General features: G+C 45.2%; 1 protein-coding gene across 3 annotated transcripts in view; it reads right to left on the bottom strand.

The window, feature by feature from the left end:
- The window catches only part of LOC124222245 (paired box protein Pax-6), a 66,568-nt gene extending 50,667 nt beyond the window's left edge, over window positions 1-15,901 (bottom strand). Inside the window, exons 1-3 of one of the 3 annotated variants that reach the window (XM_069137356.1) lie at window positions 15,377-15,901; window positions 14,434-14,914; window positions 9,232-9,356 (exon numbers count right to left, since the gene is read on the bottom strand). In XM_069137356.1, the coding sequence (XP_068993457.1) occupies window positions 9,232-9,244 (13 nt within the window). In that variant the 5' untranslated portion in view covers window positions 9,245-9,356; window positions 14,434-14,914; window positions 15,377-15,901. Of the gene's footprint in view, window positions 1-9,231; window positions 9,357-9,432; window positions 9,719-14,433; window positions 15,055-15,376 lie in introns of those variants that run through there. The other 2 variants (XR_006883978.2, XM_046633025.2) reach the window with 2 other exon arrangements.
- Between the last annotated feature and the right edge of the window lie 3,940 nt (window positions 15,902-19,841).

Below are 19,841 nucleotides of genomic sequence, written 5' to 3'. Positions count from 1 at the left end.
TTTCCTAACTTTTGGTTCAGACGACGCGCCCGGTTCATCCTTAAGCCGGCTCGGGGTCGAGACACCCTGCGCACGGTGGGTTTTCCGATATTTTTGTAAAACGCAGGAATCCGAGAAGCTCCCCCCTCCCACCCCACCCCGCCGATCGTCCGCCTCGCAGGGGAATTTCGGCTTCCGCGTCGCTCCTGCAACCCCTGCAGGCGGTCCAGGCTGCCCCGTTCGCTCTTAATAAGGATCACAATCACTCGCGATCGACGTGCGCTGTGCGAGCACAATGCAGCCTCCACGAATATCCGCACCAGCTTCACGCGCATAACATAGGTATGGCTATTGTGGTTCGCCGACCACGTCGCCGTGCCTCGGATTGTCCCATGGGAACCGATCCCCGGGAGACCGGGGAACCCGGAAAACCAGCTCGTAATTAGGATCATATCGGAACGAGATCAACATGTGGGAATATTGTTAAGCGCGGGTTGAGAAGCCTCTCTGCCCTTTACGACGAATTATGCGGCATGGAAAAGTTGGTTATAACGCGTTCGTTTGAAAAATATAACTCCGGTTGAATGGGCTAGATTTGCGACGTAAAAATCTATCCTTGATATCGGAAGAAACCAGATAATTTAATTAAACGCCGTAGATTTATGTTAAGAACATTCTGTTCTTTTATCGTTTCAGAAAAATTACATTATTGATCCTGATTATTTGCTTTCTAAATAAAATTCGTGCAAATACGTTGACAATGAGATTGAATTTTTTCGCTTTTTTTGTAAATAAAGCCCGAGTTTTTTTTAATTGATTTTGCGTAATACGTTTTTGCGATCAGCAGATGAGCTGAAAAATGTTTTATTCATCTTTGGCTATTCGTAGAGAAGACATTTACGAACTGAGTAGAGTAATAATTTTTCAAAACTTTACGTATACGATACGATTTTGGGATTCTCCTAACTTATATCCGCGCACTACCGATTCTCGCAATTTTCCTGCATGTAAATTCGTAGGTTTATAAAAATTATCGCGTCGATGAGACAGCGTTCGGCAATAGGTACGACTTGATTGCACGCGTCAAGTCAGATCGTCGGAAAATATTGTCTTTCGAAACTGTTCAATCGTAGCTCCGCTCAATCGATCGCGTTGCAGATCAAACGTTCATCTCCTTTATACAAATGGCAAATTCCTCAGGAAAATATAACAAACCGCATGAAAAGTGAAGTGAAAAGTGGGGCGAGTTAGGAAAAGAGGGAAAAATCCTGGATGGCAAGTTGAGGTGAGGCCGAAGGCCTGCGGCAAGGGTGTGTCTATAGGTATAGGTAGTTAGGTAGGTAGGTAGGTGTATACATAAACGGTTCTTCAGAGCGTTCGCTGCACAGCGGCAGTCTGGCAGGCAGGCGGAGTTGTGACTTTCGACAAGGTAATTGGCCCTCTTCCCACTTTTTCCGGACGGAGGACCGTAATCCCATCAGAAGTGTCACAGCTTATTTGGCCTTGTTACGAAGATGAGAATATGGGTCAGCTTTATGGGGACGGCTACGAATATCCGCTACCTCTCTCTTTCTCTCTCTCTCTATCTCTCTCTAAATCTTTTTCTCCTTTTCTCTTTCTCTCTTCCCATAGCGACCCATGGATCCCGCAGCCTACGAGAAGAGGCGGCAGGTGTGCGCTCGCGCACAACCATTGTGCGGGGGCGGTCGTTCGTTCAAGTGCCTCTTGAGAGGGCTTTTCAAGATATAGTCCGGGTAAATCTTGGACCGAGTGTGTGTGTCTGTGTATAACGTCTCTCTGCAAGGGTATGGTATATTCCATCTCCGCACGGTGGTAATGTCCTGGTGAGAGAGTAAAGACAGAAAGAGAGAGAAAGAGGTGGAAAGAATCTTATGGTAGAAAATAAAATGAAAAACAAACCTGTAGAAATGAAGATGAAGATAAAGCAGTGGGAACTAAAGAAAAAAAAAAAAAATCGGAGAGGGTGCACGGTTTTGTTTGTCAGAGATTGTTATAAGAGAACGCAATACACGTACGATGAGCTCGCTTTAGTTATATCCTAGACTAAATTGTGTAAATTTCTTTCCCGCAATCTCACATGTATAATATGTGTCTACACTGGAGTTTTTTCGTGTGATTTTTTTCGGTGTTCGAATTTGTAACTTCACGTTCGATTTCAGCTCTGGGTTTGAGCAATTGTAAAAGCAGATGCATATTTTTCTAAATTGAATCAATATTTCAAAAATAACACTTTCTCGCAATTACTCACGTATATCGAACTGAATATTTTTACGTCAGGTCACGTTATCATTTCGCAAAATCTCTCGTTCAAGATTCTCGATGCTACTAATTTTTTCCAGAAAATTAAACACGGTTAAATAGAGCCTCGTTTTAATTTGGATACGGTTTCTTTGACCCAATCGCACTTTGAATACGTAAGTCACAAATATTTCGCTTCAAATCATCAAATTTCTATAAACCGACAGTCAAATCTAAGCTTTGTAGGCAGGAAAAGAAAACAATAATTCAATATTTGGCTGTGTATTCTCTCTCCAAAACAAAATGGCAATTTGAAAAATAAGTAAACGCTACTATTTAGGATAATGGAACAAAATCATTTACGCGTTCTATTTCTATGCAACCAACTGGTGTGTCTCACGCATTTTTCTAGGTAAAAATAACTCGTATTAGGTACACTAGGTGCTTTATATCAGTAGACATCGGAGTTTGAGTGAACCTATCGCGATTGCGAGGAAGCATGCGCGCAAATAGAGAGAGAAAACGACACGTTTGTATTCTCCTCTCCTCTCCTCTCCTCTCCTCTCCTCTCCTCTCCTCGCCCTTCGAACATGTGTATAAGCGGAGAGTGTACAATGAACAACTGATGTAATCTCCGGAAACATTTAGGGGGAATTAGGCCGACAGTTGCTGCGTACCCACAGCGCATAGCTATAGCCCTAAACCTAGAGACTCTGGGACCACTGTAGGGCCCGGATCTAAACTAAGTAAGAATATATGTACCCTGTTGTACACAGGCTACATGTGTGCGCTTTATTATTATTATACAACGTACGGATACGTTGGGCAAAACGGAGGCTGTGAAAGCAGGCCAAGGCTCTCCCTTACTTTGTCAAAATATTTATTTAGCCCAGATGACATGTTTTTTTCCCTCCCTTTTCTCATTTTTCCATACCTTTTTTCCTATTTCATTCGCACGCGCGCGGCTCGACTGCGGTGCTAGAGAAATATTTGCGCGGGAAAATGACTCGAAACGTGATAAATTTCACATCATAGAATTTTTTCTTTCTTTTTTTTTTTTTGTCTTACCAACAACTGTAATAGGTACGTAAAGTAAGACGAATTTGCAGAATAATTTTTAATTGACTCCAGCGAATTTATGCTGCTCGGCAGAAACAATAACATGTAAATTTACAGACTAGTGAAGGAAAAATTGCATTTGTTCAAACCGTGCCTGATCATTTCACAAAAATACCTGCAGCATGTTTTTCATCGTTATTCTATACGCGAAAATGAGTGCTCGTGTTTTTACTTGCTTAAACATCGATCGATGGTCAAGTTTTTAGATTGCAAGAAATAATTTAATGGCAACGATACGGAAGTCGTATGATATATTCTTATCGTCATCTTTCGCCGTGCAAGCTCTGTATAAAACTTTTTTTACGTACTCAGCCTTATAAATAGAATAATACATAATATTGGCTACATTCATGCCGACGAATAATAAGTCTGAGCTTGCAGGGCGAGTATTCGAGTAATGAAGTAACAACTGTTCGCCACAATAAGTTATTATCATTTCGTATTCCGGGAGACAAAGGGGAAAGATGGCGTCTAGCTTTTTGCCGTCACGTCGCTGCAAAGACGCCTCTCGAGTAAACTTCTTGCCACGACTTCGTAACGGTTTTTTGCACATCTCGTTCCACCCTCGCGGCCCGCCCTTATATAAGTACTATATATACCCGAATGAAAGATGGCTGCACCCCCGCCTTTCTTGCGTACATCAAACAAATGACTGACTGTTCAATGTTCGCCGACACCTTCTTGTTGCTATTATTATTATCGTAATAATAGATCTTTTCGCGTATACGCGGAATGTTTCGTCAAATTTTTACGCGATCACTCGAGCAGGACGCGAAGTCCCGAAGGTTGTATTTCGCCCTATAATCAACGGCGACAAAATCCCGTACGAGACGGGATAGCCGTGCTGCGTCGTGGCCGCAATCTAATTCCTCTTTTTACGTCGCAACCGGGGGGGGGGCCTTAAATCAGCGGTGGCGAAAGGCCCGACGAAAGGTCCTTTCCGATTCGCCTGCGTGACGCTCGAGCCCGTTAAAATGCATTAAATTGCCACTCGGCATTATTTCCGCGACGCTATTACGACGTCCACTTGTCTTCTTGTGCTAATCAGTTGCCGCGTGTTATAGGTATACGCTTTCACACCCTTGCGGCTCCTTTCTCTCATTCGCAATAAACCCTCCACCGGTCGTATCTCTCTTTTCGCGCCTGTTTCTTCTTGTATACCGACCGGAAACAGCCAGGTTCCACATTGCGGGCAGCATCCTCCCCTCTTCCCCCCCCTCCTGCTGTTTCCGAACAACGACCGCTCAGATAAATGGTCTTTGCAACATCGTACAGATACTGCGCAGACTGCAGAAATTGCACGTGAATTTTGGCTCTTGTAATATTTACGGGTAAAGTAAAGGATCAACCAACGGATCGACACGATGTGTAAATTATAACGAAAGTTTGTAAATTACGAGGAGATTTGTGAAATCGAAAACTTGAAGGAACGTTCAGGGAATTTTTTTTTAACAATTTTTTTTTGGATGTATGTAACGTAATTACGACCGAATGTTGTTGATTTTTTCAACGTTTGATACAACTTGGAAACCAGAGAGAAAAAAAAATAAAAAAAAAAAAAAAACAAACGAATAAGCGTCAGCTAAATCAGTTTTTGCGTTACCTCATCTTTTCGCGGAGTAAAAATTTCTCTACAACACGGTGAAGGGTTCGGTATTCTTGGTTGTAAGGTCCGAGTTGTCCCTCGGAAGGAAATCGACGGCCTTCTATATACGTAGGCGTAGTCCCGAGGGATCCAACTCGCCAGCGGGGTGCCGATTCTGTTTGAAGAGCTAAATTTTACAGTCGAATTGACGCGGATGCGAGTTACGGAGTCCCCCGCATCTCCGTGTCCCGAGACCGTCTTTTACCGAGGCAGGACACGTCCTCGGACACTTGGCTGGAGAACGCGAGTAAAAGAGAAAGAAAGAAAGAAAAAGGGAGAAAAGGAGATCCGGGGGTGGGCGCGTGCCGCGCGGTGGTCGAAGGCGAGGAGAGCTTCGTTAAACATGTCAGAGAGCAGGGAAGAGCGCCGAGCTAACCGAGCTCGAAAGAAGATGGCGGGCGGGGGTGAAAAAGCTCCCTCACGTCCTCCGCCCTCCGGCCTTGCGGGCTCCTCGAGTGTGCCGGGTAAAAGTTTAATTGGAGAACCGAGAGGGAGTCAGAGCTCTGAGAGAAAGCTCCTCCGGCTTGAGCTACCGGGGTAAACAGCTCATTGTCAGTGCTTCAGGGTTCTTGGCACGCGTGCAGGTGGATCAGACACTCTCTCTCACGCTCCTTTGAAGACTTCGCCACGGCACTCAGTCTGCTCTTCTTGCTGCGGGTAGCTGCTAGCTGCCGCGTGATAAATTCGCCATCACGGACAGACACACGCTTCGTTTACCTGCGCTTCAACACCGTTTCGACGACGGTCCTCTCGGTGGATACCTATTTAATTAACAATTATACGGGTACGCGAAAGATTTCGGTTGTTTGGATAAAGTTGGCTATAAAACTGGGCGCGATAAAAACACCCGTTATATGTACATGTACGCAATATCGATGGTAAGCGTAACACTGTCGAATTAACATGTTCGTCTGCGTTCGATTCGGCGAATCTTTTGCTTCTGAAACACGAAGACGTTGTTCAGAAATTATCAAACTGAATAATTCATTGTTATGAATTTTAAGCTTACAAAAGTTGGCAAAACCGTTTCGGCTTACGCGATCGCTAAGTGCGGATCACAAATATTTCGTGTTTTTTAAACTACCACGCTCATCGTCAGATTCGTAGAGTTTTTGCGAATACCGAGATTTATCAATTTGAAATTGTTTTGAGCGAGTGATCGATAAGCCGAAAGTTGAAAAAGTAAAAAACGTGAAAACTTTTGTCACGTTATTGTACACTAGCTCTAATTTATTTTTCCTAAAAAATTAGGAGTCGGATATTTTTTTTACCGCGACAGACAAAGGAAAAGAAACTGGAGGGCGTACAACGATGCGAATAATATATTTTCACCTTCCAGAGAACCGGCATAAATTAATTGAATGTAGCGCGTCCGGAGGAGAGATGGATGGGTTGGAGAATCTCGCGAGGTAGGCTGTAGAGATCAAAAGAGGTTGGCTCGCCTCCTGCTCTCGAGCTTTTACCTTTTCTCGTTCTTCTGCTCTTTTGCATGGAACGGAGGGGCGGAAGAAGATATGTTTTTGCAGCGGAGCGTGATAGGCCTGCGAATGTGTGCCTGTTGGTTATACAAATACTTTTACCTACGCGTACACCTACAAGTAAGACATGCACGATGCCTGCAGGATAGATATCGTCGGTCGGTTTTTCCCTCTACTGTGAGAAAACAGGCGCGGTACGCGACTCGACGCTTTGCCGGCACACTTTTCGCGAATATACGAGACAGAGAATTTCGACCCTCTCTGTGTATTATACTCGTACTTGTACAAGCGCCTCGCATATCCACTTGGAATTCAGAAAAGCGATCAATGCTCGGGGGCTCCTTCCTTACCCTTCCTTATTCCACCACATTCTCATCCTCCGCGTCGCTCTTCTTCGCGTCTCTGATGGCTTAGCTGACAGCCGACGTCACTCTTCTGACGAGCGTCATTTAACGCTTTGGAATAAATTATTCATCCATCCATAGTTTTGCAGTACCGGTACTTTGTCACCATCGTCCTTAATCGACCGATATGCGCGACTTCTTGCTCGGTATTACGAGATCCGGTAACAATGACGATTCCTGAGCGTATGTATCGCTTCCAACCTGCTTTTATTTATAGGTATCTGTTTCTCGATTTCAGCAGATCTGGAAAACTCCTCGGAGCCGTTAGCAAAGCCTTGGTTGACGGCATATCCCCGAACCCGAGTGTCTCTGGTTCTCTGTGCAAGCTGTGGTTGACCGCCGTCAAGATGAGTAAAGATGCGACGAGGGCTGCAGATAGGATACCCGCGGTGTGGGTGCCTCCTTGTCATCGGCTTTGTCCCGGGACTCGGCGAGGTGTGAAACTCGATCCGGTGGTTGGGCTCGAGCTCCCCGGTTGGCTCTTGGCGGGCCGGCTGAGCGCCAACTCGAAGGATTCGTGGCGGAGTTAACTCGAGCGCAAACACCGAGACCGAGCCATTAGGCATTCGTTGCCCTCTGATTGGCTCGCCCGCTTCTTCTCTTCTCTTCTCTTCTCTTCTCTTCTTCATTCTCCACCGTGGAGGAGAGTTCCAAACGCCAACAGGTTGAGCCCGTCACGACTTTCGGGTACTCGAGTGCACGCACCGAGGATGCTTCGAACATCGAAAAGTTCTCCAGCTTTGGTAATTATTCGACAACCACTGTAGGTATCGTATTTTTTGTGATATTATTGTTCCTGGGCTGCTCGATACTTTTCTACGACTCGAAACTTTTTCCTCAATTTAAACACACGCAGGACATTCATATAGATCTCGAGCTTGACGTGTACGACCGGATCGCAGTGAGTCTACTTTACGACCATGTTCGAATTCATTGAATTCCGTGGTATCTAGAAAAGGCGGTGACCAAGGACCTCAGCACGAAGAACGTCGAGACAGAGAGGGTCGTTTGTCCGAGTGATTGATCAAATGGCCGAGAGTCGAGCATTGTCAGGTAAATTTTTAGGGTTCAGTAAACGTCAACAATAACCTTTGCGGATGATTTCAGGACTGGCGAACCATGAGCGGTGAACTCAGGGGTCTCGGAGGCTTTCTTAGCAAGGTCCTCCAGGATGTCTGAACCCGGTACCCGTGGTCCCGTCTCGACGACGAGTTCCTCGAAGACTCTCTCCGTCACCGTGTGAGAGAAACGCGGAAATCAATACCAAGTTGACCGGGGGTGCGGGCGGGCTGCCGGTCGTCTTCTTAACGTGGCGGTGCGGAGGAGCCGAGAGGAAGGAAGGAAGGAAGGAAGGAAGGATGAAACGGCGGAGGGGAGGATGGGGGGACGTTTTAGAGGAGAGCTGCCAGACGCGGAGAGTCACCCTCCGATGGTACACGGGGCGTCCCCGAAACACCCCCGAGTCTCGAGTCACCCTGGAAGTCGCCGCTAAGAGGAAGAGACGACTCTCCTCTCCTCTCCATTCAGGGCTAATGGGGTTAAACGCCCCGTTCGCTCCGCAGCGTGCCGCTTCGATACTTTGAATCGCGTTTTGCCCGCTGAGGATATTCGACTTTTGTAACGCGGATTCGAGGAACGACGGAACCCTTCGAGTTAACGTTCTTTCCGTTAATTGTGTAACGCATTGCAGCGGACCTAAACGGCGACTGGACTTCCACTCGATGGGCCGAAAGGCTGCTGGCGTAGATTTATATTCCCTTTGGTGGGAAGGGGCGGTCGAACCGGCCGACGGCAATCCCTAGGAAAACAAATAACCGCTCGAGTTATACTTTTTCTCTCCCTCGGTCCTCCGCGCAATCTTCTTATTCGATCCGACGGCGTTCCTTTGCAGGTCGGCTTCTTCGTCCCTCTGCAGATACCTTATATATAGATGGTACGGTATACCGTACGATGTCGTATATCATTTTCCAATCTGACGTTCGATTACGACGATGGTTCGAACGTTCCCCCTTCATCCACATATACAACTCACGCCGATTATGATAAAACCCGTATGGACAGGGTGCAGGACAAACTGTCAACGGTATATAATACGAGGTACATGCGCCGCGACTAAAACATCTGTCCGCGACTTACTTTCGTCGTAAAACCGAAACGCTAATCTTGACGGTGTTTGTACGGTTATTGCCGATAAATTATCGTCAGCCGACTGGCAAAAATCGCTCTTGCTATCTCTGACGTTTCGTTTTTCCTCTGCGTCACTCTCGATTTGACGCGTTATTTTTCATGGGAGGGAAAGAAAAATTCAGAATACGTTTGAGGTCCGTCGAAACGCAATTCTTCTTACCTTTGTGAGCCATGTCGTCAGCTGTCACCGAGGCTAGGAGGCCGGTGGCGCCCGGCCATGGAGCGACCGCAGCCCCCAGCTGCTGGGAAGGCAGAATCTTCGGGCCTTTCGAAGCCTCCGGGTCTCTGTCAACAGAAATTAAACCGATCTTGAGTCAAGTGGCAAGAAACAAGGGAGACGCAGACGACGGTATTGAATTACCTCGGCTTGAACGTTCCGAGTACAATTTACTCTGCCCTTTTTGTATCCTTCTGTCTTATCGTACTCTCGATTCGATTAAAATTCACCTGAACGGATTGAAAATTTCTTTTTCGACGGGAATAATTTTGCTCATCGTTTTGCACTGTGATTTCTGCTCGTTCAGGATTACAAGAAATTTGAACTTTCGAAACGCATGTGTGTAGGAAGCATGAAGACGTTTTGCTTCAATTTACGAGTACGTATGTACAAACAAATCAGTCGACCAGTCGTCGTACTCTGGCTGTTCTACTTGTTAGCTCGATACAAACGTTCGAACTCGGTATGCGGTGAGCTTGTTCCAGCTGTCGAGATGCAGGTATATCGTTGTCGTTATTATACACGCGTTCGCGAGGTGCAACATCCGACCGCTATTTTAATTAGTAAAGCATTCGCGTGCGTATATATGTGTGTGTCTGTGTGTGTGTTCGGTCCTGTTTACCCAACTCCGCCTGATTGTGCAATTGTACAATTGTACAATTGGGTAACGAGGTGTATCATGTGTGCGTTCATCCCGCAACGCCTTCGCGTTTCCATTACTCACCGACACACGATCGACGATCCGAAACTGTACGCGCGTGTATATATATATACAGATACATATATCCTTGATACCTAAACGCGTCACAATTGTCACAGTTGGCCCAGCTGGTGGACCTTAACACTCTATCGACGACTACGCTTATACCAGATACGTTTACTCGCTATTTTAATGCTTCGGTGAACTCGTCGGGATCAGAGTAAAGAATCGTCAAATGATTTTACGAAAAGTAGCGAGCTTAGACAACAGTAATCGAAATATCGTTTCAACTTCTCACAGTTGATCGAGATCGATTTCGCTTTTCAATACCGAATAGCAAAAAATGCAATCGTCAGTAAGCTTGGAGAGAACGAGGTGAATCACTCTCACCCTCTTATCGACATTCTACTTTCCTTCGATATTACTACTTTTTCGAGACGTGCTTGCAGGTGTTACACGGATACCGGGCTTCCGCATTTAGTTTACTCCGAGTTCGTCGGTGATGCAGGATCACGGGCGAGGGAGGATGGGAGGACTGTATACCTGCCACCGTCATCGGGGCACTAATTATCGCACTTTGCCAACGGCACTTTGAGAGGCTGCATACGTGCACGAGGACGTCGAGTCGTCGTGCCGTGCGTGAAGCAGGCTGTAGCAGCACCACCGGGACGTTTATAGATTTCCCGAGCTTTACTCTGCACCTCTGTGCACAAACACACACACACACACTCACATTCATGCGGTGCATAGCTATAGCTCACCACTGCATCTTCTGCACTGGGAGTGCACCGCTGCAACGCGGAGAGCGATAATTGCAACACTCGACTTTCTCGATATACGTATTATACGTACGTACATGTTGCGGGTTGCAAGGTACACCTTTTTACCAGTCATACATACCTACCCTTATACCAACGTTTGCGAGTACTCGAAACATGGAATTGAACATGGAATTGAACCCGGTGGAAATTGGTCTCTCAGCGACGGCTGTAGGCTCCGTTAATTTTTTTCGTATTAAACGTTCAAATTCTCTGTACAAATCTAACGATCCTGCAGTTTTTGGGTGTATAATAATTTAGCGAGATTGAGCGTAATTATGTATGCGATGATTGATTATTCAGGGAGGAAAATTGTGACACGTGTAATGCCGCTGTCTGCGGATCGGTTGCTGCGACGAAGAAGCCCTGAAGCGTACGGCTCGATACCTGCAGCTACTCTTCGTCTTACAACCCTTTCGACGACGAATCTGGACGACTGCACTCGATCGGGCCGGGCACGACGGACGGATTATCGGATGCCCTGCAAGACTCGTTTCCCGCACTATTTCCGGTCCGTTTACGGACATCATCAGCTTGTGTATACACCGAGTACTCGAGAGCCACGGATTTCCGTACGATACGTGGGTGATTGCTGGAATTAATAAGCTGCTGCACAAGACATGGACGAATCTAGAAGGTGAATCTTATTTTCAACTGCAATACACGCATATTTTTTGCATGACATGGGTAGATATTTTTTCAGTAACAGTTCGGAGCATGGGTATATTTTAATTGGAGATTTTCATGTCAAATCTAACGTTATTTTATTTAATTCTATGTAAATAATATATTATTATTGTTATTGTTATTATTATTACCTCCGTATTTAAAAGAAAATTAACAATTTACGTAGGAATAACAAGTGCATAATTACGTGTGTATTTTGCACCGAATTTACGATACATTGATTCGACGCTTGAACGAATACTTATGAATGTGAACATTTGAAGCTTGTAAAATAATCAGATTTCTCCTCATGCCTGCAAGTATAATTACAGTTTACACAGTCGGGGTATTAAGCGCGCAAATTTATCTTGTTGCGAAACGTGTCTGCATATAAGCGGATTTTAAAACATTGCGGGGGGGGGGGAATAAATAGATATATAAGGATAAACGCGACTGACAACAAGTAACAAAGATCATAATTAACGTCATAGAAGCGCAAAATTGTATGAGAAAAAAAAACCTAATTAACAAAAAAAAAAAAGATAAGAATATAACTGAATGACACCTGAGGCTGTAAGCGCGTTGCGTGCTTCAATGACAACCTCCCCTACCAATGCTAATGATTATACATGCTAATTGTATCCTCTATCCTTGAGAGTATGAACCAAACCCGACGAGAGTTCTTGCGTAGTTTACTGTCAATTAATATTGTATCAGCTTGCACGTACGCGGGCTTATACGAAGAATGTAAAAAGCTGGCGTCGTTCTGCCTTTTTACCGTAGGGTGGAGCGTTGGCGGAAAAACTTGCATAATACCGTTCGCGTATCTGACAACTTGTACCGCGTGTCGTCGGTTTTTTTTTTTTTTTATAAGCAGTGTGAATTACGTTGTGACGCAGGGCTTGGAATAAAACTCATTATACGTGTAATACCTTATACCGTGTTATTTGTACGTTAACGCGTTTAACATGTATGACGATACGACACGTTTAGGCATATATATGTGTATGTATATACATATACGTACACAATTTAATTTCCTCTATCTCGATATTCGTTTCTATATAATGCAGGCGGGAATAAACGCTGTAGGGGTAATTCTTCGCAGCTCGTTCGTTACTTTTCAGGACGCGTGTATGTATGCTTATACGTATATTCCACGCCAACTAACGGTGAGTCATTCGGTAGATTTAAATCTCGTCGTCACGGTCCTGATTAAATAAAAGCTCTCGAGATCTCGGGCTCTTCGCAAAAAGTCCGCGTCCGTCCGCCTCCCCCTCCCCCATTATTCCCTTCGCACACTGCAATCCGGTCTTAAGGATAATTCGAAGTACAAAAAGCTCGGCTGCCTCCGGAGGCGTTAAGCCGTTAAGCGCAATTATAGAAAAGCTTTGTATATCACGGTCTCGTCGACGTTCGATGCTCACTTCTGTTCGTTCGCTCGCTCGCTCGCTCGCTTGTTTGTTTGTTTGTTTGTTTGTTCGTTTGTTCGTTTGTTCATTCCGAAACACAGAATAAGAATAAGCAGAAAAATAATAATCGTAATTTTTGCACGGCGAAGAGAGTAAAAATGAAAAAAAAAATAAAATAAAGAAATAAAAAACAGGTCCTCAGAACGGATCAAGAACCGTGAACAAAATCTAGAATATAATTTTCGGCTCGCGCCTCGCATATTGTACACTTAGCTCAAGGACCTTGTCGCCATTGTTCGTCAGCGGCGGGAATGCACATTCAGACTCTCTTGACGATCATTCAGGCCGATTTCACGCGGCACCTTTTGCCTCGACGTCGCTGCAGGTGTCTGCCGAAATAACTCACGCGATCACGCATTTATAAATAAGCGAATACACGCAGCTTTTATACCCTCAACAATGTTCGTACGGACGTATTCGGCTGTCCCGGAGTCGTTAGTGCCGCGTATTGTTGACGTTATTGACTAGACTTTGCTGAAAACGAAATATGTATAATGTACCCGACGGCACAATGAGCTGATTGCGGGGATTCGGAATAATCGGCGGATTGTATATTAACGTGCGGACTTTTACGCGTTATTAACTTACGGCGATGAACCCTCGTTGATATTTTTTCCGATTCTTCCCCGTTAGCGTCGCTCGTTGATCCGATACGCTCCCAGCTCTCTTTCCTTTCTCTCCGCGTGTCTCCGATATCTCTTTCCCTTTCCTTTTCCTCTTTTCTCTCTTTCCCTTCTCTCTCACTCTCTCTCTCTCTCAACGGAGGCGGAGAAGGTCGCCTCCTTTTGTGTTGCAAATCGTTTCTCGCCCACAATAGATATCTCTGCGGCACCACCCTTCACCCCGAAACTCGGAATCACGTCCCATGCGTCGGCTGATTGTACGCGCGTCAAATCTGTTTACGGCTCGATTGGCCTCTTCTCCCTGATTCCGAACCCCCCTACCGATCCTCTCACGTACTCAGCGAGCCGATTTATCTCTGTATTCGCGAGTAAAAATGAAAAAGCTCGTTTCGGCTACAGACTTGCAGAGATAAACAGACGCGTGCTTGGACCCTCGCGCGCTTCTTCACTCGCACACTCGATGGGCCTCGCCGTCTGATCACATACCGTCTGACTCTCCTTGCCACGTTAGCTGATTCACTCCGCTTCGCGTCGCGAGTTCACGCCAAGTTGCGTAATTCGTTTTCACTACTTTAGGGGTGATTTATCTTTTTTTACCCGTACTGCAAAAACATATTTAACGGAGCCGTGTTGGATTAAAAATTGATTGTGGAAAAATTAACGGATGTAATATAATAGGTGCCTATTTGTGACAGGTGCAGAATTAGTAATGCGTATGTATAATCGATTCTAAACTCCGTCACGTGGATATATTTTCTCGTATTTCGGGGGTGCATTGAGAATGAGTTAAGCGACGGACTGACCAATTTTAGTCTGGGCACATACTTTGAGGCGTAATTTTTAATTAACCCGTAATAGGTACGTACCAATTTACTTCTCCCGTCGGACGGCGATTAACTCCTTGTTCCACTGCTTTCGAACACCACTGCGGTTATGTACGTGTGTAATATTAGTTACGAAGGGCTTGTACGACGACTTCGTGCTGCGTGAAATTTAATTTCTTTTGCTCGTAATTTAGTTGTAATTTTTTTTTTTTTCTTCTTCTTGATTTCTTTTCCTTTTACACTTATTTTGATGAACAATTTTTCATCCCGTGAATATGATACATATTATGTGTACAATTCGGTGCATAAGTCCATGGTTTGTTTACCAGTTTAACGCGAAAGACGAGATTCACTTTTGAGAGATAAATGATTATTGTCACTGCAGGGAAACTTGCGTACATGTATGCGTTTACATGTCGCGCAGGTTCACTGTGTTGGTACAAAAACGAACTTGAATAATCTAAAGAATAAGTCTGTTTTTTCTTCTTCTTATTCTTCTTCTTATTTATCTATTTACTTTTCACTGACGCGAAGAAAAACATTTGACGATAGAGCAAAAATTTTTTCATTACGATCACTGTACGTAAGGTATGACTAAATCACATCAGCTGCAGTCGGCGAGTTACAACAATTTCTCATGTTCGTTATAGAATTTGAATTATAAAAAAAAAAAAAAAAAATTTACACCGCGCTTGTATGTATAATATGTTACATATATATAAATATATGTATATATATATATATATATATATTTTATAACAAATACCGACACTCGTCTAGGTTGATTTTTTTACGTATACTTTGTGAGCAAATTTACGCATACGTGTATAATATATAATAAAGTGTGCGATTCATACGGTAGTTTCGGAAATCATCGAGGCACGTTCGGTATAATCAAATCGTCAAATGCGTACATACATAACATAACCTACACGTGCACATTTTGTGAACCATGCGCTGCACGATATACAAATAATACACATACGGTATCGACGTATAATACTTTTCAACCGCAGCCTGCATACGTGTAATACATGCACACAGGGAATTACATACAGAAACAGTAAATACCGCACAACGAACGCAACGTAACGAATCGGTTAATTAATTTATAATAAAACTGAAACGGTGACTTTTGTTTTTATACTTTTTAGCGGGGATTAAAAAACGGGCGGCCGAGACGGAGCGATTTAAACGCAACGTACCGCGTGCGCTCGCGGCGTGAGTGGATGTGACGCGGTTCGCAATGTTCTAGTCCGGCTCGCCGCTCTTTCCACGTTATAGGTAGGTGCTCGGTCTTTGGGCGCGCGCGATGTTCTTTGGGGTTTGAGAGCTCGCGAAAGCTTTCGAGTTTTACGCCGGTGCCGGGGGGCTGGGGCTGGGGCTCGCTTTCGTCGAGGAGGTGGGACGTCGGCGGTCGTCGGGGCGGCGAAGGGTGGGGAGGAGGGGAGAGGGCGTTGGGGGGAGTCGGCGTCGCTCGCACCTCCGAGGCCTCCGCCGCTCTATCTGCGAGCGCAGAGCGCAGCAAGCGCTCGGCTCCTTGTCCCTCGAAACGTACAGCCGCGCGCTCAGACTGACTCGACGTCCTGCGGGGCGCGGAAAGGGGCTGCGGGCCACCCTCTTTCGGAACGAAGGGATGGGGCGACGCTCCCTCGACCAATCGCAGCGCCGGCTTCAACCCCTGCCACCGATCGCGAGGATCCCTTGCAGGGATGCCTAACCCCTCTCACGTGACATCATCGATTCTGAATGGTGGAAATGCTCAGCGATGCGGAATACCCACCGGCTGCGGAGGGGGCACCGACGCTCCCCAACTTTGTCCGTACTTACGCGTATATGTGTGTACGTTCATGTATGCGTATATATACGTACGAATATGACTGCGCGCGCGCGTGCCTGTGTGCGTACGTATACGTATATATGGTGCAGCTCGATCAGGGGTGCAAGGCGCATGCGCTCGTTTATGTATTACAACGCGTAAGAAATTATTCCTCGCAAGCATCGTCGAATTGCCCGATGTTTAACGTATCTGAACATGTGTATGATTGTGTAGATTATTATCGTACGGTTACTGAAACGCGATGTGTAAAGAATCGATTTACATTTACATCGATCGTTGAAACTCACGGATCATCATTTGCTTTGCGTAAAACAGTACCTAACGTTACCAGATCATTTCAACGTGTAAGTATAATGACAACACGCGTTGCAACGTTATATCCGTATTGTTATCGAAAACTAGACGCAATTCAAAGTTTTGACATAATAAAAAATATACCCACCGAGTTCAGGGGGATGCGAATCGTCCGCAGTTATATTATACGAGGAGTTTTCGAAGTTTCCCGCAGAAACGGGGACGAGCAGAAGCTGTGCACGGGTTTCTTACGCCGGACTAGAAGATATATTAAAATATAATTGGCATTTTCCCCCCCAGGAGGTCGCCGCGCCTCCCGCGAGTGCAAAATGTGTTTCGTGGGAGGGGGTGCCGGGAGTCGAGTCGACGAGGGGTGGCTGGCAGTTCGCGTTATGAACGCTAGAGTGCGCTGGGGGTGAGTCACTCGCTCGCGGCTCGTTCGACGCGGAGCTTCGGAGGGTGGCTCGAGCTCGGCGCTGCTCGCCTGCAACCCCTCGCTTCGAGCTCGTCGCCCTTTCTCCGTTTTTGCCTCGGCTCCTCTCTTCTATCATCCCTTTCTACGTATCCCCGTGTATCCCTGCACTCATCCCTTACGCTTCGCTTCGGAGGTACCGCGTCGAGCCGGTTCGACACCGTCGAGTTGTTCCGACGGTGATGGTATTGTACAGGGGCTAGATATACTTACCAGGAATACAACGAAACGGGCATATTTGATCGATTTTAAAAATCAACAACGTCTGCGGAAATGACGGTATACATGTCATAGATGCGAGCGTATGTCTATGATTATATCGCGCAATTGACACCCAGATGTTTGCCCAAGACCTTGCGCGTTCATCGGTAAAGTTTTTTATTTTTCATTTTTCTTCTCCTCTTCCCACTTAATTCTTACTCTTGTTCTCTTTTTCTCTCGTCCGTGTGTTTTTTTCATCGGCTCAAGTTGGCTCTGTGTGTAACTTTGGTTTACACAATCGACGTTAAGTCAAGCTTGTTCACTTGGATTTACATTGTACACATCGCTGTAACCCGTCGAGCGTGGTATTCACACGTAGGTATAGGTTTCGCTTGGAAATTTTGGTAAATTACTCCTGCACGGTCACACTTGTTCACGTGTCTAATCGTTATCCTCCCCGCGATGTATAATCGCGCTTAAAAGGGCTATATTTAACACGCGACGTAGCGCCGGGTGGGATTTGGCCAATGATCTCTTCGTACGCGTCGCAAACTATTTTACATGTATCCTATACTCGGTACGTAATGTACTGCAGCGGCTGAAGTATAAACCGTGTAAACCCGGCTTTAGGAAATCCAGGGGGTGGAAGTAACGCGATTCGATTTTGCGTTAGCTCAGCTACGCGTGAATCAGCCAAGGTCAAGTTGTTCTCCTCCCCTCGTCTTGTATCACTATATATATATATATATATATATAATCTTTGAAGATAGATAAACGCCCAGGGTTCGATGTACCTGAAGAATACCCATCGTCGCTGCGTCTTCTTATTCCACGTTTCACTAACTTGTAATACACGAACACCTCACCCACCCCTGATCTCGCGTAAATGTTAGCTACCAACTTTTCTACCTAATAATCCTCGCTGACATTTGTATATAACTTACGTCTGATACGTGGATTTGATGCCTAGTCAATATCAGTGTATCCAAATTTTTCTTATCTTATTAATAATTATTCATGCCTGATAGGTGCAAATAATATAACCTCCAGGGTTGTTATTTTTTTCATTTTCACGGAGTCGTTGACTGTAAATGTAAACCGTTGTAATATTTTGCAGTACGCTTCGCTTGTACATAACAAATACGTCGAACGTTTAGTATGATAAAACATTTCGTGCACGGATACCTTGAAGGTGGCCACTTGAGCACACAACGTGTTCACACAAGACCGTGTTAAACTCCGGTCAAATACCAACTTTACACCTATAAAGGTACACCTATAAAGGTTTGACGCACATGCTTTTGTGGATTCAGCTCGGTCAGGAATGACAACTCCTTGACAAGTCGACGACAACTATCGTGTCGCCTCTCGTAATATTCGACGGCTGATTTCTGTTTTCAGGTTTTACTTGAATTGTAACGTACAAGAGTTGGAGAAAATTAGAGATTAATTTTTTCATTCAATTTTTTCTCATCTCGAAATATATTTTTGCGACACAAAGTAAGCAAATTAAGCTGGGTTAGCACGCGAAATGTTCGGGAACGGAAGTCAGGTGAAATCGTATAATTAGACGATTGGGCGCCACTGGAGTCTTTATTGTTTTTATTTTTACAGTTGTCCTGACAATGTTACCGAATATATAAAACTACATACGAGTACATATACTCAATAGTCAATGCGGCTTATCGGGAGCAAATATTGTCAGGAATTTTGTAACGATGTATCGTCCAAATATAGACCGAATTCTACCGTTTTCACGTACTTCTCAGCATACTGTATTACATGCCTATTCCTTATGCCTCCGCGTTCGTGTAAGGGGAACACTTTGTCAAGACGGTGAAAAACACCTGCGCGTTAATACTCACGTGTGGAGAATCGGCGGAATTTGTTGAGTGGAAAATTTTACCAAGCGTACATATAATTATTTACGTGTAAAAATATTGGCGTAGTCGGACGTTGCGAACATCAGTATCTCATTGGGATCAATTCAGTCCACAGACTCTGAACCCTAGACCTTGCCTGATAAAATTTTCAAATAAGAATATCACATGTTCGATGTTCTACTGTACGTACTTCTGCACTTGAGGCTGACGAAGGTTAAATAAAAATGGTTAAATAAAAATGTGACCAAAGAACGTAGACGAAGAGCATGTCACGGAGGGATAAAACGTATCTGATGCATGGGATGACGGTGTAACCAGTATCACCATCAACTTCATGAAAAAAGGGGGGAGGGGGACGCGGAGGAACACGGATGAGCATGGTAATCGGCGCGACCACCTTGCCATCCCGTAGTTGAAGGTACAAAACCGCGTCGTATGTATACAATCCATTTCCTCTCTGCCCGTTAGCCCGTTAGCGCGTGGTGTAATTTTTACGTCGATTACCCCCCTCCCCGTCACCCTTTTCCCCTCCATATCTCTTCGAGTCTCCCCACCACCACCGCCACGGGAATAGTCGCCGCCTCTCACGCGATCGCCAATTTGACTTTTCCTCAAGCGAGCAGCTGAGTACGCGACACTTGACGCGAATGAAAATTATCTGTCTGGTAGTTTCGGCCAGTCTTATGCAGGTAACGATAAACTTAACATCGACTCTGAGAATACCGATAATCCACCGAAAGAACAGCTCGAATATTCCAAG

The sequence above is a fragment of the Neodiprion pinetum genome, chromosome 6 (assembly GCF_021155775.2).
Source record: "Neodiprion pinetum isolate iyNeoPine1 chromosome 6, iyNeoPine1.2, whole genome shotgun sequence".
In the NCBI taxonomy this organism is placed as follows: Eukaryota; Metazoa; Arthropoda; class Insecta; order Hymenoptera; family Diprionidae; genus Neodiprion; species Neodiprion pinetum.
This window is presented reverse-complemented; position numbering and strand designations above follow the sequence as displayed.